The sequence below is a fragment of the Artemia sp. Qi Xiang Cuo genome, chromosome 2, assembly GCF_049724085.1.
Source record: "Artemia sp. Qi Xiang Cuo chromosome 2, ASM4972408v1, whole genome shotgun sequence".
In the NCBI taxonomy this organism is placed as follows: Eukaryota; Metazoa; Arthropoda; class Branchiopoda; order Anostraca; family Artemiidae; genus Artemia; species Artemia sp. Qi Xiang Cuo.
Window position 1 is genome coordinate 86,815,666 of NC_142795.1, and position 26,447 is coordinate 86,842,112.

The 26,447-nt window shown below is 36.5% G+C and overlaps 1 protein-coding gene across 1 annotated transcript; it reads left to right on the forward strand.

The window, feature by feature from the left end:
• The first annotated feature begins 7,610 nt into the window (after positions 1-7,610).
• On the forward strand, positions 7,611-8,348 carry LOC148955745 (uncharacterized). Its single transcript, XM_089107901.1, has one exon. It carries the CDS (start codon positions 7,611-7,613, stop codon positions 8,346-8,348), a length of 738 nt encoding a protein of 245 aa, XP_088964027.1.
• Positions 8,349-26,447: the final 18,099 nt, after the last annotated feature.

The following is a 26,447-nucleotide window of genomic DNA, read 5'->3' on the forward strand; positions in this document are numbered from 1 at the left end:
AAAATATAGGTCAAACTAAAAGCAAAGTAGATTCCATTTTATAATACTCTTAAAGCTAAGTCACATCAAAAAATCACTTGGGATATATTATGATCGCACCAAAACAAATCAAGTCAGGAATGATATCCAATTCGGTTTTAGTATTAACTTACTGAACTCTGAAATAAAACTGAGTTCAGCACAGTTCAATTCAACCAAACTTTAGATATAATTACAAATCTTTAACTATATTAAACACGAATATAAAAATGATCACTTTTACCAAAGACAGACTTGACTTACTTGACTTAAGACTCCTGCCGAGAGTTTGGCGTAGAGAACGATGAGACCAAGCGCCTCCAGATTTACTTCTCATCGCCTCCAGGTTAATTTCTCATCGTTTTTTAAATAATGCTGGGAAATTCGGCACCCCCTTCACAGAAATGTCCCTGCCCCCAAGGAAACATCCTCCATGGAAAGATTCTCTAAATTAACCCCCTCCTCCTACCCTCCCCCCCCCCACAACAAAAAATCCCTCCTTAACACGTCTCTATACTTCCCAATAACCAAGAGTATATGTAAAAAATGGGCAAAGTTCATAGCTTGCAGCTCTTCTCCCGAGAACTCTGGGGAAATAAGTCATCCTCAAAGACATATTTATTAAATTTTTGACTATGCTGAACAAAATAGCTATGTTCCCCCTCCTACCCCCTCCACCTACCCTTTTCCCCATCAGAAAAAATACCTCCTTAAAACATTTTCCTACTTTTCAAGTATTTAATGTATACGTAAATAATGGGGACAGCACATAACTTGCAGCCCTTCCCCCGAGAACTGTGGGGAATTAAGTCATCCTCAAAGACATATTTATTCAATTTTTGACTATGCTGAGCAAAATAGCTATCTCCAAATTTTTATCAGGTGAATTTGAGAAAAAATGAGTCTTGGAGGGGGTCAAGCTGTCTTCCAATTTTCTTAGGCACTTAAAAAGGGCACTAGATCTTTTAATTTCCATTTAAATGAGCCCTCTAACAGTATTCTAGGACTGCTGGATGGATAGGATAACATCTGGGAAAAAAACAAAAAATAACAACAAATAAACACGCATCCGTGATCTTTCTTCTGGCAAAAATACTAAATTCCACATTTTTGCAGATAGGAGCTTGAGACATCTACAGTAGCGTCATCTGTTACGCTGAATCTCACGGTTTGATTTTCATTAAGATTCTATCACTTTCAGGGGGTATTTCTCCTTTTTTTTCGAAAATAAGGCAAATTTTCTCAGGTCCAAAACTTTTGATGGGTAAGACTAAACTTGATGAAACTTATATATTTAAAATCAGCATAAAGATCCGATTCTTTACGTATCTACTGGTATTAAAATTTCGTTTTTTAATACTTTGATTACTTTTGAATGCTGTTGCTTTTTAATTTCATTTTTTTACCACGAACTGTTAAAAAATATGTAACTTTTTATGTCCCACATGACAAAGTTCCTGGATGTGTGTTTGTTTAGTTTTTTGTTGTTGTTTTTTTCCATGTTCGATTCTATCAGCCAATTAGTTCTAAAATATTATGAAAGGGCTCTTTCTAGAATTCTGGTACCTCTTTAAAGCGACCAAAGAGATTGGAGGTTAACTATGCCAAAACTAAGTTAAGCAACAAATGATCAATTTCACCAAAAAAAAGATTGGCTTATTTGACTTAAGGCTCCTGCCGAGGGTTTGGCTAAGAGAATGATGATACCAGGCGTCACCAGGTTGTCATATCGCTTGCGAGGCTCACACCTTTTTCCAACGGGATGTGGCCTTGGGTGATGAATTTATGGGATTTGTATTTTCATCTAGTGGTGGAGGGTATCATCTTAACCCCTCCCCCACAAAAAAAGGAACAAGTATGAAAAAACGTATAAAAAAACGCAAACAATAAATACTAGAAACACAAGACAAGACTAATTTATAAACCATAAAACCACACACAATATTTAAAACAAAATATATAAACCCAGAGTCTCACACACTAAAACATAAAACCTAACGTAAATAATTCAATACGATACAAAACTTTGACCCATTAAACATTGAATGAAGCGCGAGAGAAAACAGCTAAAATCCGTGGCAATGCTATTTCGTTGCCTGTAGTAAAGGCCATACAACTGCAGTATTTTATTATTTATTTTTTCTACCAGAAGCATATTATACGAAAAGGCTCTTTTGATGCGCTTTACCGAGGCACGTTCGAATGAAAATTAAATGATATTGTTCGTAGGGACTTCTTAACTTTCCGACCGAGATGCTTAACTGACGACTATTTCGTAGTCAATGTAAGAATTATTTATTCATGTATATTAATACCTTTTCCAATTTTGTATGTATTGAAAGTGGTTAAATTATGAAGGCTAATGTTGTTGTGAAAACGAGGTTGTAAAAAAATCATAAAGTCAGTATTAAACGAGATCAACCAAAAAAAAACACCTTTAAACTCTTGTGATAATTCTTGAAGTTAAAACAAAAAAGCTTTAATCTTGGACTATTTAAGAGCAAAGACAGTGAATACAAAAATTAAACCCCATACAGAAAGACATATAATAAAATACACACATTATAGAATAGAAGCGCCATATTACAAATTATTAGTCCCGCTAACCAAATTTAGTTCCAAAACTAAACCTAAAATGTTAAAATAAGAAAAAATTAATATTAGCATAAGACATAACACCCTTTCAAAAAAACTTTATCTAGACACATATAGTTCAATTCAACAAAAATGACTAAAGCCAATACATACAAATTCTCACCCCCCCCCCCAGCAACTAAAAGATATACGAAGATTAAATCCAGAACCCCAAATAGAAAATTTTAGATCTAAAAAAGAAAATGGAGTAAATCCCCAAATATTATGACTTCAATCTTTATATGCGCACTTGTGCCTCCAGCACAAAATACTCATCCTAAGAAAAAAATAAAAAAATTTATTTTTTATTTCACTCGGAAAAATCTAGGTCAAATGCAACGCACAAAATGCTTCCAAACACTTGCAAATACCTTTATGAAGGACATATTTATTTTTTTATAGAAAAGAAAATGAAATTGCGAGTTTGAAATGTCATTCCTATGGATATGATGCACGCTATTATTTGACCCAAATAACAAAAATGTTAGGAACCAATGAAAAAACTTAAATACGAATCCTAAAAATATAGGCCCAACCTATTCAACTTGAAAATAAATTCAAGGAATTTTATTTTGACCAAGTATGTTTCTGTAACACCAGATATTACAACATACCAACAAAGAGATTTCCCCTAAGGATTGGTCAGATTTCCTGAAAAAAGTTTTGCCAATCTACTAAATAAAGATTTTTTTAAAAAAGTATAAGAATTCCCTTACCTGAAATTCATGCTTTGTTCACTGTATTTTGAATCATCGAATTTTTATCTCCGGGAACACTTTCTGACACTTCACCAGTAAGAACCATTCTGAAACTAAAATATGGCACATATTGCATCTACATAAATGTTTTGTATTACATCATATCGTTTTTTATAATGCCGTCATGATAGGAACCATTATTTCATCTCTTTATAATTGTAATATTTATATTTCTTTGCTCTTTAATTTTTTGTTTTTTTAGCCCAGTAAAATTAGCTAAAAAATAGGCCCAACCTCAGACAAATTGCAACAAAAATGATTTTTACATCAAAAAATGCAGAAAAATCAGAGAATAACATACTAAAAGCGCACAAAAACCCACCCATGGGAAAATCCGTCGCAGGGGAAAAACGGGGAAACCAGGGGAAATTTCGCAAAATCCAGAAGTGGTCGGATGATCCAAGTCAAGATGATTTCCGATGTAATTTTTAACGTAGAAACCAAATCTTGCATCAGAACCTCGATTACTCTGTCCCCTGAACAGTTATGAGGGGGAAAAGCGGGGAAGAAAGGGAGATTTTGGTTTTTCAGGTCATTATGATTGTAAAATACGACAATCCTGCTAGCCGGATATAGGCCTGGAATCAGCAGGTTAGCGATGGGCATGAAATCTAGAGACGAGTTCTCTGAACTGATGTCTAGTTTCTCTTCAGTAACTGAATAACCCAAAATGTGAAAACCTTAATATTCAAAATAGATAAGTTTTCTTGTGAATATTTGGTCATTTTTGTTCCGAATCTTCAAGAATGTTAGTCATTTTTTGTTTATCTTGTACCATTGAGAATTCTTTTGGTTTTAAGTGACTACTATACTCAGTTTCGTGACATTTTATCTCTATTTTTACCAACGCCATCTTGCGGCTCCTGGAACCGAATCTTAATGCTTGAAATGATGAATCTGTGGAAACTGTGTTAGTTACGTCACTGACAACAGTTCACTATGTTCGTTCAATTTGTGCTTCAATTTCAGTTTTCTACAAGAAAAGGACAAATCTCGTGAATTTCTTTGCTCCATATCTCCCTAATAATCCAACTAAAAAATATCAAAAACAGGGAGTGCTGACAACATCGTATTAGTCGTTTAAATTGTTCAGTTTTGTGCTTGCATCGGGGATTGGATCGTTTAGTTGGTTTTACCGTTTGTTGTAATATTGACACTAGTTTATATGATTATCTACAGTATATCTTTTTTAATTCGCTGATAATTATTTGGGTTATTTTTTTTTTTACAAATTACTGCTTGATGCAATGATGTTAATATTATTTATGTTTGTTCAGTATTTAGGAGCCTAAAAAAAGAAACATGTCGCGTACCTACAGAGCAGTGTATAATTGAGTTTTTCTTTCTTAGTTTGTGTAAATTTTTCTAAGAGCTAATTTAGATCTTAGCTCCAGCGTTCGTCACTAAAAACCACAGGTATAGCTCCTAAGTTTCTGTGTATTGCTTTTTTTTTGCTTATTGCTCCGTCTTTTCCTTTTATATATGACGGGTTTTCCAATAGATAATAAAAATAATAATGAAGATTCGTGACTTCAGTACTCTTCCCACATCAAGTTCTCTGTTACTGAATTAAGTTCTCTGTTATTCTAATATTATTCTAATATTCTAATTAATTTATATTCTAATATTATATTCTAATTATATTAATATTCTAATTACATAATTATTCTAATTATATTAATTATATAATATTCTAATATTATATTCTAATTATACTCTAATATTCTAATACTAATATTGATATTTTAATTAAGTTCTTCATCAAGTTCTCTGTTACTGAATCTTTCGTATCTTCATTTAAGACGAGTACGGCTTCACAATGTGCAATCTGTCTTCAGAGCGAAGGAGATGATAACAGTTTCTCTACGCTTGGAAGCAAAGGTGCCGTCACAATTAATATTGCCAGTAAAGAAAGAGGTGATTCTGTCAAAGTTAACCCCGGTTACAAGGTTCATGCTCACTGCCGAAGAGACTTCAGTAACCAGAGAAGAATTTCTAGTCTTAAACGTTGCAATGAAAGTGATTTAGTAAGTAATCAAGAAAGTAACAGTAGATCCTTACGTTCTGCAAGTTCTTTATTCGTATTCGACAAAGACTGTCTGTTTTGTGCGACCCCTGTCATTGCTGAACCGCGTCATCCAGGCTGCTCTCCATCCCAGACTCTTGGGACAGACACATTTAGAACGCATTTTGGACTTCTGTGTTCACAAAGACAAGACGAATGGTCGACCAACATTTTGGGAGTGACAAATGTAGCAACTGCAGATCTCCATGCAGCACATGTTGTCTATCACACAGTTTGTTCAGTGAACTTCCGGACTGAAAAAACTTGCCTCAGCGCTATTCAAAATCAAGTGGTGAACCTGAAGTAAAGAAGTGTCAAAATGGCAGACCATCCGACAAGGTTCAAAAAGAAGCGTTTTAAAAATCTGCGAACTTCTTTGTCGGTCTGGACGATGTGCAGGTTACACTGACCGATATTGCGAAAAAAATGGAGGAGTTTTTAGCCGAAACGGATCTGAAGCCATACAGCAACGTTTATCTGAAGAAAGTGCTAGTTGATTACTTCGGTGACAAGGTGATCATTTCTGATGTTCCTGGGAAGTATAGTGACGCTTAGGGAGACGGCTGGGGAGAAGCTTAGGGAGAGCGAAATAAAGACTGTGATATCGTCCGTAGAAGAATACGCATCTTAATATTGGCAGAGGTCAATATAAAGACTCTTTTTCCATCTTTAGAGCTTTTTCTGTCTATTTTGATAAAACTCAACGTTGCCAAACATAGTCTCAGTGCAAAAGGGTATGCAATAATAAAAAACACGGGACCTCAAAGTATCATTTTACCAATGCAGCTGGGGTTGGCTGAGTCTATGCATCATCGGTTCATTTCTTGCGACGCTGTCGACACACTGAGCAGCCTAGGCTTTTGTGTTGGCTATGCAGAAACCCTCCGATTTGAAAGATGTGCGGCAATGGCTGAAAGCCCCGACCAAGAACTCAACATACCAAGAGTATGGCCATCCTTGGGATTAAGTCGCCGGAAGGCAAAGAAGAGTTCGCGTGTTTCCCAGAGAAGATTTTGATTTGAAAGAAATTATAGAAAAAGCTGCTATACCGATCTACCCTTACGTGAAGCATACTGCCTTTACAAATCAGCTCACTTACGTAGAGTTGGTACTTGTAGAGTTCAAAGACAATGGCAGACATCTTGATATCATGTGGTTAAATTCTCAGCTAGCTCTGCGAGATTCTCCAGTCGGCTGGTCCGGTGCAATACGGTCAGCTCATGCTGGAAAAACCCAGAGGTGGTCATCGATAGCTTTCCTGCCTATGATTGATTTAGACTCAAATGATCTCACGTGTATCAACACAACGTTGATGTTTATTGCAAAGAAGGCAAAGAAACTGAACCATATTTCTGTTATAACCTTCGACCAACCAATGTATTGGAAAGCGAGAATGATGGTTGAATCGTCGCCTTTCAGTAGCCCCTTGAAAGAGATCGTAGTGATGCTTGGGTCCTTTCATGGAAGAATGAGTTTTCTTGGGTGTATGGGCTATCTTATGGAAGAAGCAGGTTTGGTTGAAGTCCTTGAACAGATCTACGCAACGAACACTGTAAAACACATCATCTCTGGCAAAGTAGTTTCTAGAGCAATGAGGGCACATTCTCCTCTTGACTTGGCTCTGCACATCTAACTTTTTGCCTGTACTTTCAAAGATACTGCCGACGGTCTACGAAGTGAACCCGCACCCCAAATAGTGAGTGCAGCCAGTGTCTATACAGAGCTGACATCCGGAAATATTTCTATTGAAGACCCTTCTGCGTCTCCAGCGGTGGTTTCACTTTTAGAAGAAATTGAGCAGGCAAAGAAGGAGCTAGTTAGCGAATCTAGGACTGCGAAACTGTGGCTTGAACAGTATTCTGAAATGAATAAAATTCTTAGGATGTCAGTTCGCGCTGAACTGAGGGGAGATTTCGACCTGTATCTTCAGAGCTGGTTTAGTATGCTTCCTTATTTTGCGGCATGAGGTCGAACTACATATGCTAAATCAGCCCCTCTTTATTTATAAACCCTTGTTGGTTTAAAAGAATCGCAGCCAGAATTATGCGAAAAGATCCAAAGGTCACTTTTCTGTTAACAGAACCGAACATTCGTGATTAGGACTGGCAGCAGAACTTGTTATAGAACAAGTCTTCATGAAAAATCTGAAGACCTCTGGCGGTCTCACTAGAGGGACAGGTTTAAATGAAGCGCAGCGGTCGATCTGGACACTATCTATGCCAGTGCGAAATCAAATGAATGCAATCATGCAAGATCTAACCGGATTTGTTTACCACACAAGCGACCAGCTTGTTGATACATTGGGGTCCAGGATATTGAGAGACAGCAAAGATTTGAATAAGTTTCTCAAGTTCCTTGAGCCTTTGCAGCCATTCAACGGGGGTCAGGAACTAATGAATATTGTTACCGGAGTGAATTCTTTGCCAGAGGTCAACTTCGACGAAAAAAAAGACGTTGGGTTGCACATACTGCAAGGGATGGTTGGAAAGCCAGTAGAGACTTTTGTACTCAAAAGGAGAGATAAAGTCGTAACTTTGGTTGCAAAGTCGGCTCCGAAGCTTGCTGGTGAGCCGGTCGAGATTGACCAAACGTTATTGTTCCAGCGACTAGCGGCTGTAGCCACTGCCAACGATCAGGATCTGTTGGATACTCATGGCTATGAACTTTGCTCTTTTCCTTCTGCACTTTTCGGGTCATACCAAATACTACGCACAGCTGACAAGGCTTCCCTCTCAAATGCCCTCTGGAAAATGACCGAAGGCTCTTTTGCGAATCTTTCAACGAGATGCAAATATGTTTTAGATGGAGGATGGCTCCTAGATAAATTGCCTTGGACAACCGGCGCCACTTTTGGACAAATATGTCTGGCCTAAGCTAGCTATGTCAAAGCTCATTTTGGAAATGCTACGGTTGTGTTCGACGGATACGAAGATTCGCTGTCAACAAGAGACCAGACTCACTTGAAAAGACAGAAAGGCATGAGATCTCCTGATATCGACTTTACTGGGACAACAACGGTAACCCTCAAAAAAGACTTTTTCCTGAACAACCTGAAGAGCAAGGGAAAATTCATCCTCCTGCTTGGTGGAGTGCTAAGCTCGTCAGGATGTCACGTCGTGTATGCTTCAGGTGATGCACATTTCACGATTGCGACAGCCGCAGTGACAGGTTGCTTTGATGTAGAACCCTGTCTTGGTGGCAATGAAACAAACATGCTCGTCTTGCTTCTTCGTCATTGCCAGCTAGGAAGCTACCCACTTTTCTTTTGAGTGGAGACCAAACCGGAAAAAGCCAAAATCTAAAACATATGAGAACCAAACAGCAGGCTTGGGTAAGTCGCATAGGTCATACTGCCCATCCGTGCTTTCCTCGGATTCGATACGACCTCTAGGATCTATGGTGTAGGAAAGCCAGTGTCACTTTTATAGGCTAAGTTCAATGAAGAATTCAGAAAAAATGCGGCGTTTTTTTGCCGGAGGAACTCAGAAAAGCATCAGATCATCAGTGCAGGAGAAAAGCTAGCACTGCTTTTTTATCAGGTTAAAGCTGATACCAGCCTTCAGGATTTGCGTCACACCATGTTTGTCACAAAACCGGCTTCTTCGACCTCGTTCCTCCGCCCAGAAAGCTTGCCTCCGACATTGTCAGCTGTACTTTAAACCGGGGTACTTTACAAAAACTTGCAGGGTTTAAATTCAGCGTAAGAGTAAGTAAGATAGGGCGATGGTCTAAGTAGTAATCTTCAGTTTTTATAAACACACTTGATGCGTTAATGGTAAATAATCAGATGTGGAAATAAACATGTCTTTTACTGCCTTTTATAGTGACGAAAAAAAAATGAAGAGATTTTAATAGAGTTTTGCAAGGTGGAAAATAATGTAACAATAATTAACTTCTCACTGACGGATTATTTGTATTCGCATTGAAGTCACCAATGATCACATAATCTAGAGAATTCAAACAAATTCATATCCAACTGTAATTCCTTCCTTGAAATAAGCAGACTGAGTGAAAGAGTCTTCAAATTCAAGCTTGACTGACTTAGTCTGGCCCAGTCGATTTGCACTTATTATACCTTGCAGTCTATTTTTTTTTTTTTTTTTTTTTTTTTTTTTTTTTTAATTCCCACCTCCTCTCCTCTCGGTGACTTTCAAATTTTCTTGAACAATATCTCATAATTTATTTAATGTCACCTACTCTTTTCATAAGAAAAAACATCAACTGGGAAACCTCGGAGAATCCCAAAGAAGCGCTTGGATCGTACTTTAACTGTTGCTCCGGTAATAAAGTTCTGAACCGATGTACAAAAATCTTAAGTTGCAGATTTATCGATATTGACATACCATCAGTCTTTAACAGGTTTTACACTACAAACTATTTCATGCCCAGCTGTCTGATCGAGAACAGATTTGCGTTTAATCGGATCAGACAGATCTGAAGGCACTTTAGAGACAATAACTGTCGTATAAGTGTTAATTACTGGGGTAGGTTTCGGAAGTTGAGGATAATTCAACTGATAATTGTCAAGTTTCCCTGACGTATCATCAACCGCTTGTTGTAGCTCATTAAACTTAAAGACTAAAGAAGTATAAGCATTTGCAGGGGCACATTGAACCTCTGTAGGTCACTTTATCACAAACATAGGTACAAAAGTGTCTCTGCTGTCAAGAGATCTTAACAGAGAAACAATGTCACTAAAATAATTAGAAAGTGCTTTATTCCCCTTACGTACTGGGCAATCTGATTCAGGTGCACTTATTTGCCACAGTAAGATTTTAGCTTCTTTGACTATGTTCACGTAAAAAAACTCCATACCATGTCTTTTGATAATATCCTCCTCAATTCCACTTAGCAAATTGCTTTGAATAAAATTCAGAACCGGAGAATATACAAGTTCAGGCGTTTCGTCAGAGCTTTCATGGCTATCGCAATCGCCACACAAATTAAAAAGTCTCAATATTAATTCAAGAAAGAATACTGAATTAATAAATATCAAAATAGACGTCAAAACTAAAAGCAAAGTAGATTCCATTTTATAATCCTCTTAAAGCTAACTCAGGTCAACAACTCACTTGGAATAAATTATGACCTCACCAAAATAAATCCAGACATGAATAATATCCAATTCAATTTTGGTGTTACCCTACTGAACTCTGAAACGAAACTGAGTTCAGTGCAGCAAAACTTTAGATATAAATACATAAACTTTAACTATATAAAAAACGAATATAACAAATGACCACTTTTACCGAAGACATACTTGACTTAACACTCCTGCCGAGAGTTTGGCGTAGAGAATGATGAGACAAAGGGCCTCCAGGTAGACCTACCGCTTGTGAGGCTCGTGGCTTCTTCCACTTGCATATTGTCTTGAGTGGGGAACTCATCAACTTTGTCTTTTCATTTGGTCGGGAGGGGAGGGGGCGTCCGCGTTTCCCCCCCCCCAAAATAAAAAAAAATTAAAAAAACGAAAACCATAAATACAAGAAATTAAATACGGACCATAATTTGAAACCATAAACCCACACACAGTATTTAAAACATCAAATATAAACTCGAGCCTCACACGCAAAAACATGAAATCTACCGTAAATAGCCCAATACAATACAAAACTTTGACCCCTTAAACATTAACTGAAACACGAGAGAAAACAGCTAAAACAAAAAAAAGACTAGAATCCTACAAAACGAAATTTTCAATCTAATATGCAAAATCTACAATAAAATAAAAAATTAAATACCAAAAGGGTCTAGAGAAGGGTCTTCTGAGGAAAAAGGGTCAGAAAGGGCACAACACCTACTTTCCATAGTCAGGGAATTCTGAAATACCCAAATTGGCCAACCGATAAAGCCATAAGAAAGAAAAATCGAGCATATTTTCTTAGTCAGTTTCCACTTTATTGAGAAATAATGGTAACACATATTATGCTCCAAGATTATCCGAAACCATTCCCTTTTTATTCCAAATTTCCAAATTTTTAAGTGTTAGTTATTCAAAGTTATAATATTTTCATTTATATCTGAATGCCTATAAGTTCATAAATAGGAAATTATGCTATAATTTAGTTTTGCATCCTACTTTAACCACTAGATTTTCCGTCGCAGTGCTTTTGTTTTTAATTGGAAACATAATTTAATTTAACAAATTAATTTAACAAATTGACTAGATGGCTGTTAACTTTTGAGTAGCATCAAGTATTCATCTTCAAATTTTAGATAGTATTTATGTATATTTAGATATAGATATTACGAACGATGAAAGGTAAAACAAATAGGAATTGTTCTAAGATAGTGAAATATTATCTATGTGAATGTTTTGGCTATATGTCTAAAAGCCGTTATCTACAAAGAAAAGCACAAATAAATCAAAATAACACTTGCAATAATGCTTACAATTTAAAAGACAAAAAACAATTCTACAATAACCATATCAACGATATTTAAAAGGAGTACTGGTCAATATTCCTTGAAGTGACGACTCTGAATTATTTTAATTTTTAACCAAAAAAAATAAAGTTTTTCTTTTTGAAATATTGAGCAAATTTGAAAACTAAAACTAGCAAAACATATATAAAAATAACACACATTATGGAATAGAAGCAACACACTCCAAATTATTAGCCCAACGACCCAAATTTAATTCTAACACTACACCTAAGACGTTAAAAAAAAAAAAATTAATATTAGCGTAAGGCATAACACCCTTACACAAAAACTTTATCTTGACACGTATAGTTCAATCCAACACAAATGACTAAAGCCAATTACGACAAATTCTCATCCTCCCCCCCTAAAAAAAAACAACTTTACTCTAGATATCTAACTACAAACAGAAATTTGAAAAAAGTGCTTATTGGTCTACAAAAAGTAAAAAAACTGAAAAAACACCCAAGTTACAGAAAATTCAACCTTTAACAAAGAAAATGCAAAATCATAACAGAGGAACTTATATCAACAAACACGTCTTGGACCCCAATTATGAAGATAAATCTCACCTAAATTCCCATTTATTATACGAAAGCCACTAACAGCTATACTAAAATTAAATCCAGAAACCTAATTAGAAAATTTTAGATCTAAAAAAGAAAACAAATTAAATCCCCAAATATTATGACTTATATCCTTATATGAGCACCTGTGCCTCCTGCACAAAATAATGATCCTAAAAAAAATCAAAATTTCATTTTTGTTTTTTTATATCAAACAAAAATTTATTTTTGTATAATACTACGTGCTTTTTCATTTATGATCGTTTTTTAAATAATGATGGGAAATTCGGCAGCCCCGGCCCAGAAATGTCCCTTCCCCCAAGGAAACATCTTCCATAGAAAGATTCTCTCAAGTAACCCCCGCGTCCTACCTTCCCCCCCCACAAGAAAAAATCCCTCCTGAAAACGTCTCTATACTTCCCAATAACCAATATTATATGTGAACAATGGGCAAAGTTCATAACTTGCAGCCCTTCCCCCGAGAACTGTGGGGAATTAAGTCATCCTCAAAGACATATTTAATAAATTTTAGTCTATGCTGAACAAAATATCTATATCCCTCCTCCTACCCCCTCCTTCTATCCCCTCCTCCTACCCCCTCCCCAACCAGAAAAAATCCCTCCTGAAAAAGTCTTTATACTTCTCAATAACCGATACTATATGAACACCATTCGCAAGGTTCTAATTTTACAGCCCGTCCTCCGAGGACTGAGGAGACATGAGCCATCCTTAAAGCCGCTCTTATGAAGTTTTATACTATATTGAGCGCAATAGATATACCCAACTTGTGTTTCTGTAATTTTGGCAAAAATGAGCCTGGGAGGGGGCCAAGTTGCCCTCCAATTTTCTTGGGCACTTAAAAAGGGCACTAGAACTTTTAATTTCCATTCGAATGAGCCCTCTAACGGTATTCCAGGACTGCTGGATGGATAGGATCACCCCTGGGAAAAAAACAAAAAATAACAACAAATAAACACGCATCCGTGATCTTTCTTCTGGCAAAAATACAAAATTCCACATTTTTGCATATAGGAGCTTGAGACACCTACAGTAACGTTTTCAGTTACGCTGAATCTCACGGTTTGATTTTCGTTAAAATTCTATTACTTTCAAGGGTTGTTTCCTTGTTTTTTCAAAAATAAGGCAAATTTTTTCTGGTCCAAAACTTTTGATGTGTAAGAATAAACTTGATGAAACTTATATATTTAAAATCAGCATAAAAATCCGATTCTTTATGTATCTACTGGTGTTAAAATTTAATTTTTTAGAGCTTCGGTTATTTCTGAATGGGGTTGCTCTTTACTTACAATTTTTTATCACGAACTGTTTGAAAATATGGAATTTTTTATTTTTGCCAGGAGAAAGTTCCTAGATGTGTGTTTGTTTAGTTTTTTGTTGTTGTTTTTTTCCAGGGTCGATCGTATCGGCTAAGTAGTTCTAGAATATTGTTAAAGGGCTCATTCGAGGATTCTAGTGCCTCTTTTAAGCGACCAAAGATATTGGAGGGCAACTATGCCACAACTAAGCTAGGCAACAAATGATCACTTTCACCAAAAAAAAAAGACTTGACTTACTTGATTTGGGGCTCCTGCTGAGGGTTTGGCGTAGAGAACGATGATACCAGGCGCCACCAGGTTGCCATCTCGCTTGCCAGGTTCGCAGCTTCCTCCAACAGGATGTGGCCTTGGGTGATGAATTCATGGACTTTGTATTTTTATCTAGTGGGGGGAGGCATCCTCTTGATCTCTCTCCCACAAAAAAAGAAAAAAGTATAAAAAAACGTATAAAAAAACTCAAACCATAAATACTAGAAATTAAAGACGAACTTAAATTTGAAACCATAAACCCACACACAATATTTAAAACAAAATATATAAACTCAAGCCTCACACACTAAAACATGAAACCTAACGTAAATAATTCAATACAATACAAAACCTTGACACATTAAATGCTGACCGAAGCGTGATTGAAACCAGCTAAACTCCGAGGCAATGAACGAGTGTTATCTGTTGTAAAGTCCAGATGAATCAAATATTTTATTATTTATTTTTTCTCCTCGGACCATATTATCCAGACAGAGTCTTTTCACGAGTTTTAAAGAGGTCTCATTCAATTGGAAATTCGCGATTCTGGTGTTTAGTAGCTTTTGAACTTTCCAAGCTAAATTCGCATATTCAAATTATGTTTCATGCGTTTTAAAATTTATTTATTCATACGCATTAATATCTATTGTATGTTTGTTTGTATTAAAAGTGTTTAAAGTCTGGAGGTTAAAGTGGTTGTAAAAAAGAGGTTGTAAAAAAGCTTAAAGTCTTTATTAAACGAGATCAACCAAAAAAAAACAGCTTGAACCTCGTGTACTAATTCTTGAAGTTAAAACACAAAAGCTTTACTCTTAGAAATTCAAGAGCAGAGACTATATATATACCAATATTAAACCCAAATAAGAAGATATATAGGACAATCCCACACATTATATAATAGAAGCACCATATTCCAAATTATTAGCCCCACAACCCAAATTTAATTCTAACACTAAACCTAAGACGTTAAAATAAGAAAAGTTAATACTAGCATAAGACATAACAGCCTTGCACAAAAACTTTATCTAGACACATATAGTTCAATTCAACAAAAATGACTAAAGCCAAAACACACAAATTCTCACCCCCCCTCCCCCAGCAACTAAAAGATATACGAAGATTAAATCCAGATTAGAAAATTTTAGATCTAAAAAAGAAAATGGAGTAAATCCCCAAATATTATGACTTCAATCCTTATATGCGCACATGTGCCTCCAGCACAAAATATTGATCCTAAGAAAAAAAAATAAAAATATAAATTTTCTTTTTCACTCGCAAAAAACTAGGTCAAATGCAACGCACGAAATCCTTCCCAACACTTGCAAATACCTTTATGAAGGGCATATTTATTTTTTATTGAAAACCAAATGAAATGGCTAGTTTGAAAAGTCATTCCTAAGCATATGATGCAATCTGTTTTTTTACCCAAATAACAAAAATGTTAGGAACCAATGAAAAAACTTTAATACGAATCCTAAAAATATAGGCCTTACCTATTCAACTTGATAATACATTCAAGGAATTTTAATTTGACCAAGTATATTTCTGTAACAACAGATATGACTACATACAAACAAAGAGATTTCCCCTAAGGATTGGTCAGATACCCTGGAAAAAGTTTTGCCAATCTACTCCATAAAGTTTCTTTGAAAATAGCATGAACATTCCATTACCTGAAATTGATGCTTTGTTCACTGTATTTTGAGTCCTCAAATTCTTATCTTTGGGAACACTATCTGACAATTCACCAGTGAGAACCATTATGAAACTAAAATATGACACATATTGCATTTACATAAATACCTTGTATGACAGCATATCATTTTTTATAATGCCGTCATGATAGGAATCATTATTTCATCTTTTTATAATTGTAATATTTATATTCTTTTGCTCTTTAATTTTATATTATTTTAGCCCAGTAAAAATAGCTAATAAAAAAGGCCCCAACCTCAAACAAATTGCAGCAAAAAAGATTTTTACACCAAATAATGCAGAAAAATCAGAGAATAGCATACTAAAAACCCGCCAAAATCCACCACTGGGAAAATCCATCGAAAGGGAAAAACGGGGGAACCAGGAGAAATTTTGCAAAATCCAGAGGTGTTCGAATTGATCCTAGTTAATAGTATTTCCGGTGTAATTTTTAACCTAGAAGCAAAATCTTGCATCATAATCTAGATTGCTCTATACTCTGAACATTTATGAGGGGGAAAAGGGGGGACATAGGGGAGAGTTTGGTTTTTCAGGTCATTACGACTGTAAGATACGACCTTCCTGCTAGCAGGATATAGGCCTGGAATCAGCAAGTTAGCGTTCGGCATGACATCTAGAGACGAGTTCTCTGGACTGATATCTAGTGTCTCTTCAGTGACTGAATAACCCAAAATATGAAACGCTGACTGTTCAAAATAGGTAAGTATTCTTATGAATAGTTGGTCATTTTTCTCACGAATCTTCAAGAATGTTAGTCATTTTTTGTTTATCTTCTACCATTGAGAATTCTTTCGCTTTTAAGTGACTACTATACTCAGTTTCGTGACATTTTATCTCTATTTTTACCAACGCCATTTTTTACCTATTTTCTACCTTTTTTTACGCCATTTTTTACCTATTTTTTGCCTCTATTTTTTACCATCTTGCGGCTCCTGGAACCGAATCTTAATGCTTGAAATGATCAATCCGTTGAAACTGTGTTAGTTACGTCACTGACAACAGTTCACTATGTTCGTTCAATTTGTGCTTCAATTTCAGTTTTCTACAAGAAGAGGACAAATCTCGTGAAGTTCTTTGCTCCATATCTCCCTAATTATCCAACTAAAAAATTTCGCAAACAGGGAGTACTGACAACATCTTATCAGTCGTGTAAAGTGTTCAGATTTGTGCTTTCGTCAGGGATTGGTTCGTTTAATTGGTTTTACCGTTTCTTGTCATATTTACACTAGTTGATATGATTATCTACTGTATATCTTTTTTAATTCACTGAGGATTATTTGGGTTATTTTTTTTACCAATTGCAGCTTGATGCAATGATGTTCATATTATTTATGTTTGTTTCGTATTTAGGAGCCTAAAAAAAGAAACATGTCTTGTACCTACAGAGCAGTGTATAATTGAGTTTTTCTTTCTGGTTTTGTGTAAATTGTTCTAAGAGCTGATTTAGATCTTAGTTCCAGCTTTCGTCACTAAAAACCACATGTATAACTCCTAAGTTTATGTGTATTGCTCTTTTTTGATTATTGATCCGTCTTTTCATTTTATGTATGACGTGTTTTCCAATAAATAATAATAATAATAATAATAATAATAATAATAATAATAATAATAATAATAATAAAGGACATTTGCGGCTTCAGCCCTCTTTCAAGATCAGGTTCTTTGTTACTGAATTAAGTTCTCTGTTATTCTAATATTATTCTAATATTCTATTGTAGTTATATTCTAACATTATATTCTAATTACGTTAATATTCTAATTATATCAATGATTTAATGTTATAATACTATATTCTAATTATATTCTAATATTCTAATATTCTAACATCACCATTATTATTTTAACTAAACTATTTATCAAGTTCTCTGTTTCTGAATCTTCCGTATCTTCATTTCAGACGAGTGTGGCTACGCACTGTGCAATATGTCTGCAGAGCGAAGGATATGATAACAGCAGGTTTACGTTTGGAAGCACAGGTATCATCACAATTATTGCTGCCAGTAAAGAAAGAAGTGATTCTGTCGAAGTTAACTCCGGTGACAAGGTTCATGCTCACTGCCGAAGAGACTTCAGTAACCAGAGAAGAATTTCTAGTCTTAACCGTTACAATGAAAGTGATTCAGCAAGTAATCAAGAAAGTAATATTCTGCAAAGTAGATCCTTACGTTCTGCAAGGTCTTTATTCACATTTGACAAAGACTGTCTGTTTTGTGCGACCCCTGTCTTTGCTGATTCGCGTCATCCAGGCTCTTTGCCATCCCAGACTGTTAGAACAGACCCATTTCGAGCCAGTGTTAGACTTCTGTATTCACAAAGACAAGACGAATGGTCAATCAGCATTTTGGGAAGGTTAAATGCAGCTACTGCTGATCTCCACGCAGCACATGTTGTCTGTCGCACAGTTTGTTGAGTGATCATCCAGACTGGAAAAAACTTACCTCAGCGCTAATCAAATACAAGTAGTGATTCTTAAGTAAAGAATTCGATAAACTGCATACCTTCTGGCAAGGTTTGAAAAAAATGATTTTACAAAGCTGCAAAGTTCTTTGTCGGTCTGGACGATGTGCAGGTTACACTGACTGATATTTCGAAAAAAATGGAGGAGTTTTTAGCCGAAACGGATCTGAAGCCATACAGCAACGTTTACCCGAAGAAAGTGCTAGTTGATTACTTTGGAGACAAGGTGATCATTTCTGATGTTCCTGGGAAGCAAAGTATATTGACGCTTAGGGAGACTGCTGCGAGCATTCTCCGGGATTATTACCAATTGCCAAAAGACGTAAATCCGGAGAAAGAAAAAGTCGAGATTGCGAAAGCTTTTGCAAGAATAGTGGAGAGCAAAATAAAGACTGTGATATCGTCCGTAGAAGAATTTAACCAAATACGCACCTTAGTTTCGGCAGAAGTTAATCTAGAGTTCCTTGTTCCATCCCTAGGGCTTTTCCTGTCTGTTTTGATCAAACACAACAGTGCCAAACTTATGGTCAGTGCAATAGGGCATGCAATAATAAGAAACACCAGACCTCAAAGTATTATTGCACCAATGCAGCTGGGGTTGGCTGAGTCTATGCATCATCGGTTCTGTTCATGCAACGCTGTCAAAACACTGAGCAGCCTAGGCTTTTGTGTTGGCTATGCAGAAACCCTCCGATTTGAAAAATGTGCGGCAATGGCTGAAAGCCCCGACCAAGAACTCAACATACCAAGAGGCACTCTTGTCCAGTACATTGCAGACAATTATGATCATAATGCTAACACTCTGGATGGGCACGGTACTTCACATGGTATGGCTATTCCTGAGGTTAAGTCGCCGGAATGCAAAGAAGAGTTACGCGTGTTTCCCAGAAAAGATTTTGACTTGAAAGAAATTATAGAAAAAGCTGCTATACCGATCTACCCTTACGTGAAGCATACTGCCTTTACAAATCAGCTCACTTACGTAGAGTTGGTACTTCCAGAGTTCAGAGACAATAGCAGACATCTTGATATCATATGGGTAAATTCTCAGCTAGCTCTGCGAGGTTCTCCAGTCGGCTGGTGAGGTGCAATGCGGTCAGCTCATGCTGGACAAACCCAGAAGCGGTCATCGATAGTTTTCCAGCCTATGATTGGTTTAAACCCAACTGATCTCACGTGCATCAACACAACGTTGATGTTTATTGCAGAGAAGGCAAAGAAACTGAACCAGATTCCTGTCGTAAACTTCGACCAACAACTGTATTGGAAAGCGAGAATGATGGTTCAATCGTAACCTTTCAGTAGCCCCTTGAAAGAGATCGTAGTGATGCTTGGGTCCTTTCATGGAAGAATGAATTTTCTTGGGTGTATGGGCTATCTTATGGAAGAAGCAGGTATGGTTGAACTCCTTGAACAGATCTACGCACCGAACACTGTAAAACACAACCTCTCTGGCAAAACAGTTTCTAGAGCAATCAGGGCACACTCTCTTCTTGACGTAGCTCTGTACATCTTACTTTTAGCCTGTTATTTCGAAGATAATACCCACAGCCTACGAAGTGAACCCGCACCTCAAACGGTGGGCGCACTCCCTGTCAATAAAAAGCTGACAAACGAAAATATTTCTATTGAAAACTTTTCTGTGTCTCCTGCGCTTGTTTCACTTGTATAAGAAATGGAGCAGGCAAAGAAGGAGCTAGTTAGCGAATCTAGGACTGCGAAACTGTGGCTTGAACAGTATTCTGAAATGAATAAAATTCTTAGGATATCAGTTTGCGTTAAACGGACTGGAGATTTCGACCTGTATTTTCAGAGCTGGTTTAGTATGCTTTCTTATTTCGCGGTATGTGGTCGAATTGCATATGCTAAATCAGCCCTTCTTCATTTACAAACCTTTGCCGGGTTGAAAGAATCGCAACCAGAATCATACGAGAGGTTCCAAAGGTCACTTTTATTTTAACAGTACAGAACATTCGTGATTAAGACTCGCAGCAGAACTTGCTATAGAACAAGTCTTCATGAAAAATGAGAAGACCGCTGGCGGCCTCACTAGTGGGAGAGGCTTAACGGAAGTGCAGAGTTTGATCTGGACTCTTTTTATGCCAATGCGAGCTCAAATGAATGCAATCATGCGAGATCTAACAAGATTTTTATACAACTCCAGCGGCCAGCACATTGATATATTTGGGTCCAGGATATTATGAGCCAGCGAAGATTTGAAGAAGTTTCTCAAGTTTCTTGAGCCTTTGCAGCCGCTCAACGGAGGTCAGCAGCTAATGAATGTTGTTACAGGAGTGAATGCTTTTACAGAGGTTGACTTCAACGAAGCAAAAGACGTTGGGTTGCACATATTGCAAGGGATGGTTGGAAAGCCAGTATAGACTTTTGTGCTCAAAAGGAGAGATAAAGTCGTAACTTTGGCTGCAAAGTTGGCTCCGAAGCTTGATGGTGAGCCGGTCGAGATTGACCAAACGTTATTGTTCCAGCGACTAGAGGCTGTAGCCACTGCTAACGATCAGGATATGTCGGATACTCAGGTTTATTAACTTTGCTCTTTTCCTTCTGCACTTTTCGGGTCATATTACATACTACGCACAGCTAAAAAGGCTTCCCTCTCAAATGACCTCTGGAGAATGAGTAAAGGTTCTTCTGCAAATCTTTCAACGAGTTGCAAATATGTTGTAATTGGAGGATGCCTCCTACATAAATTGCCTTGGACAACCGGCGCTACTTTTGGACAAATATGTCTGGCCTACATTTTTGAAATGCTACGGTTGTGTTCGACGGATACGAAGATTCACCGTCAACAAGAGACGAGACTCACTTGAAAAGATCGAAAGGCATAAGATCTCCTGATATCGACTGTTCTGGGACAAAAACGGTAACCCTCAAAAAATACTTTTTCCTGAACAACCAGAAGAACAACGGAAAATTCATCCTCCTGCTTGGTGGAGTGCTAAGCTCGTCAGGATGTCACGTCGTGTATGCTTCAGGTGATGCACATTTCACGATTGCGACAGCCGCAGTGACAAGTTGTTCTGAGGTAGAAACCTGTCTGGTTGGCAATGACACAGACGTGGTCGTCTTGCTTCTTCACCATTGCCAGCCAGGAAGCTACCCACTTTCCTTTCGAGTGGAGACCAAGCCGGGAACAACCAAACTCTACAACATATGAGAACTAAAAAGCAAGATTGGGGAAGTCGCAGAGGTCATACTGCCCATCCATGCTTTCCTGGGATGCGATACGACCTCTAGGTTCTACGGCGTAGGAAAGCCAGTGTCACTTTTATTGGCTGAAATCAATGAAGAATTCCGAAAAAATGCGGCGGTTTTTTGCCGGAAGAGCTCAGAAAAGCATCAGATCATCAGTGCAGGCGAAAATCTCACACTGCTTGTTTATCGGGCTAAAGCTGATACCAAACGAAACTCAGAGAAGAGAGAAAGTAACAAAATGAAAAATAAAATCAAAAAGGGTGAAAAAACGAGGATTTTGTCAGCCAGCGAACCATGAAGAAGACAAAATATAAGCAAATATTTCGACAAGGACCTCCACCAAGTCGTCCTCAGTGCTAAAAAAAAAAAAAAAATATAATAAAAAAAAAAAACGAGAATCTAACCTTTCGAAGTTTCCTGTACAAAGACAGAATAGACACTGAATAAAAAAACAGGTCGGAATCAATGAAAATGAAATTTACCAAGATGATTGTGTAAGGATCTTTCGTCTTGCATTAATTTTAGCTGGTCTACAATTTCGGTTTTCATTAGATATGCAAATAGGTTCTTTTAAGTTTTTTCGGGTGAAAATATTGATTGAGTCCTTCAAGATTAAACTGTCGTAAATTGGGCTTAATGAAATATCTCCAGTATCTCTATTTATTGCTAAATTTTGGTTCATATATTTTTTTATCTCAATTACCTCCTTAAAAGTTTGTGTTACGCCATTAACAGTTGATATTAAAGTTGCCTCGTCAAACAGAACTAGATGGGTCGAGTTTACGAAAATATGCGAAGCCAATGCCGAATCAAAGTTGTCATTGTTATTTTTTAATCTCAGGGACTTGTCTATTAAAATTTTGTGCTCATGCAAACGTTCACCTAGTTGTTGATGGGTTCTACCAATGTAAAATTTTCCACAAGAACACGGGATTCTGTAGACACCACTACCCAGTACAGGGTCTGTTTTATCCTTTCCTGAGTTAAAAAAATGTTCAACCTTTTGTTCGTTTCTGAAAGAAACAGAGAGACTATGTTTATTTAAAATTTTTCTAAGTTTATCGCCAAGTTTCGGGATGTATGGTAAAACGATGAAAGTTTTTTTCTCAATTGCTGGTGTAACTGAATCAAGGGGGACATGCTCCCTATTTTGTTCTTTTATCTTTTTTAATCGTCTATCTATTATAATTTCAATGAGTTTGATTGGGTAACCATTGCAAAAAAGAATATCCTTGACATAATTTAGTTCAGAATTTATATGATTACGGGAACAAATTTTTAAAACTCTGTCGACTAACGAGATTATTACCCCTCTTTTTACAGAAGGAGGGTGGTGGGAAGAGAAATGTAGATATCGATCATTATGAGTCGGCTTTCTATATATAGAAAATTCAAGACCAGGATTAGTTTTTATAATCAAAACATCTAAGAAAGGCAGCTTACCTGAATCTTCGAGTTCCATTGTGAACTGGAGATTCGAATCAAAAGAATTCAAATGTGCCAAAAAAATCTCTTAGAGAGTCTTGTCCATGTTCCCAAACAGAAACGATATCATCAACAAAACGAAACCAGATGGAGTGTTTTAAGTGGAAACTATTCAAAGCAGACTGTTCTATGAAATCCATGTAAAAGTTTGCAAAATAAGGAGACAAGACAGTGCCCATGGATAAGCCCATTATTTGAAGAAAAAATTTGTTTCGGAATTTAAAATACGAGGAGTATTTGTTGCAAAGACGGACAAGGGTCATTATTGTATCAATTTCCAAAGTTTTGTAAAATAAAACAAAGTTTTATTTTTCATTTTGTTACTTTCTCTCTTCTCTGAGTTTCGTTTGTCATGTATAGCCAGTGTGGTCTAAGAATGTATTAGCTGATACCAACCTTCAGGATGTGCGGCACACTATGTTTGTCACAAAACTGGCTTCTTCGACCTCGTTCCTCCGCCCAGAAAGCTTGCCTCCGACATTGTCAGCTGTACTTTAAACCGGGGTACTTTACAAAAACTTGCAGGGTTTAAATTCAGCGTAAGTCGGTTTCTCCAGCATGTACAAACTCTATTGATGTAGTAATACTAGGTGATCAAATAATGTGATCAATATTGCTCTTACTGCCTGAATGGTGGATATAAGAATATGGATGAGTTTTGGGTATAATATGATAAGATGGAAGGCAATCTAACAACGAATCACTTCTCACTGATGAGTTATTTATATCCGTATTGAAGTCACCAATGATCATATAATCTAGAGAAAAAGAAAGAATTTTTTCCACTAAAACCTTCAACGTGTTACAGGCTTTAGCATATGTAGCCATCGATCTGGAAGAACGGTCATCATAAGGCAGATTAGAATTAATGAAGACTATAGTGCCCATACGAACAGCCAAAAAAATTCATCCAAGTAAAAAATCACCGGCGAAACCAAATTAGGATTACGCTTAAAAACACAAGCTAGCCCGCCGGATGGGCGGCCTCTTGTGACTCTGGCATTAGTAAAAATCATCATGATGAAGGCTACGACGCAAAACATTAATGCTAAAGTCTGTAAGAAGAGGCTCCTGTAAAAAGACCAAATCAAAATCATTGTAGAGCTCATCAATAACGAAGTCCTTATACTTTGCACCATTAATATTAAACGATATTATTGAAAACTCCAAAAAGTGGGAGCGCGACATTAGTTCCTTAGATACAGGACAGGACAAGCTATAAGAAGTATGATTTTTACCAAAGTTAGCACACTTGGGAGCAGCACTACAAGGACTATCCTTAGTAGAAAGATGTGGCCCAGCACAACTGGCACACCTCGGAACATTGCTGGTGAAAGTACTTTGACAGTGATCATATGATCGGCATTTGAAGCATCATTTAAGCATTTATGTGAGTTCAAAAAAAATTCTATCAGACTTTAATTCCTTCTTTGAAATAAGCAGAATGAGGCAAGGAGTCTCCAAAGTCTAGCTTTAATCACATAGTCTGGCCCAGTCGATTTGAACTTATTATACCTTGCAGTCTATCAATAACTGAAAGGTCAACATCAACTGGGAAACCTCTGAGAATCCCAAAAAAGCGCTTGGATCGTACTTTAACTGTTGCTCCGGTAATAAAGTTCTGAACTGATGTATTGTACAAAAATCTTCAGTTGCAGATTTATCGATATTGACATACCATCTGTCTTTAACAGGTTTCATACTACAAACTAATTCATGCCCAGCTATCTGATCGAGGACAGATTTGCGTTTAATCGGAAAAGACCGATCTGAGGGCACTTTAGAGACAATAACTGTCGTATAAGTGTTAATTATTAGGGAAGGTTTCGGAAGTTGAGGAAAATTCAACTAATAATTTTCAAGTTTCCCTGACATCTCAACAACCACTTGTTGTAGCTCATTAAACTTAAAGAGTAAAGAAGTATAAGCATTTGCAGGGAGACATGGCACCTCTGTAGGTCACTTTATCACAAACATAGTTACAAAAGTGTTGCTTCTGTCAAGAGATCTTAACATAGAAACAATGTCACTAAAATGATTAGAAATTGCATTGTTCCCCTTACGTACTGGGCAATCCGATTCAGGTGCACTTATTTTCCACAGTAAACTTTTAGCTTCTTTGACTATATTCACATCAAAAAACTCCATACCATGTCTTCTGATAATATCCTCCTCAATTCTGTTTAGAAAATTGCTTTGAATAAAATTCAGAACCGGAGAATATGCAAGTTTAAGCATTTCGTCAGAGCTTTTCATGGCTATCGTAATCACCACACAAATAAAAAAGTCTCAATATTAATTCAAGAAAAAATACTGAATGAATAAATATCGAAATATAGGTCAAACTAAAAGCAAAGTAGATTCCATTTTATAATCCTCTTAAAGTTAACTCCGGTCAACAACTCACTTGGAATAAATTCTGACTTCACCAAAATAAATCCAGACAGGAATAATATCCAATTCAATTTTGGTGTTACCTCAATGAACTCTGAAACGAAACTGAGTTCAGTGCAGTTCTGTACAGCAAAACTTTAGATGTAAATACAAAAACTTTAACTATATAAAACACGAATATAACAAATGATCACTTTTACCGAAGACAGACTTGACTTAAGACTCCTGCCGAGAGTTTGGCGTAGAGAACGATGAGACCAAGGGCCTCCAGGTTGACCTATCACTTGTCAGGCTCGTAGCTTCTTCCACAGGGATATGGTATTGGGTGCGGAACCCCTGAGCTTTGTCTTTTCATTTACTTGGGGGGGAATGGGGCGTCCCCGTTACGCCACCCCCAAAAAAAAAGAAAAATAGTTTAAAAAAACGAAAAACGACAAAAATATAAATTAAATAACGCCCAAAATTTTAAAACATAAACCTACACACACTATTTAAATCATCAAAAAAAAACTCGAGCCTCGCACACAAAAACATGAAATCTACCTTAAATAACCCAATACAATACAAAACTTTAACCCCTTAAACATTAACTGAAACGCGAGAGAAAACAGCTAAAACAAAAAAAAAGACTAGAATCCTAAAAAACGAAATTTTCAATCTAATATACAAAATCTACAAAAAAATTAAAAATTAAATACCAAAAGGGTCTAGAGAAGGGTCTTCTGAGGGAAAAGGGTCTAGAGAGGACATAACACATACTTCGCATTTTCAGGGAATTCTGAAATACCCAAATTGGCTAACTACTATAGCCATAAGAAAGAAAAGTCGAGCATTTTTTCTTAGTTAATTTCCACTTTATTGAGCCATGTTGATAATACTTATTATGCTCCAAGATTATACAAACCCGTCCCTTTTTTATTTCAATTTTACAAAATTTTAAGTGTTAGTTATTCAAAATTATAATATTTTCATTTATATGTGAATGCCTATAAGTTTATATATAGGAAATTATGTAATAATTTAGTTTTTCACCCTACTTTAACCACTAGATTTCGCGGCGCAGTGCTTTTGTTTTTAATTGGAAATATTAGCGCCATTTAATTTAACAAATTAATTTACCATATTGACTAGA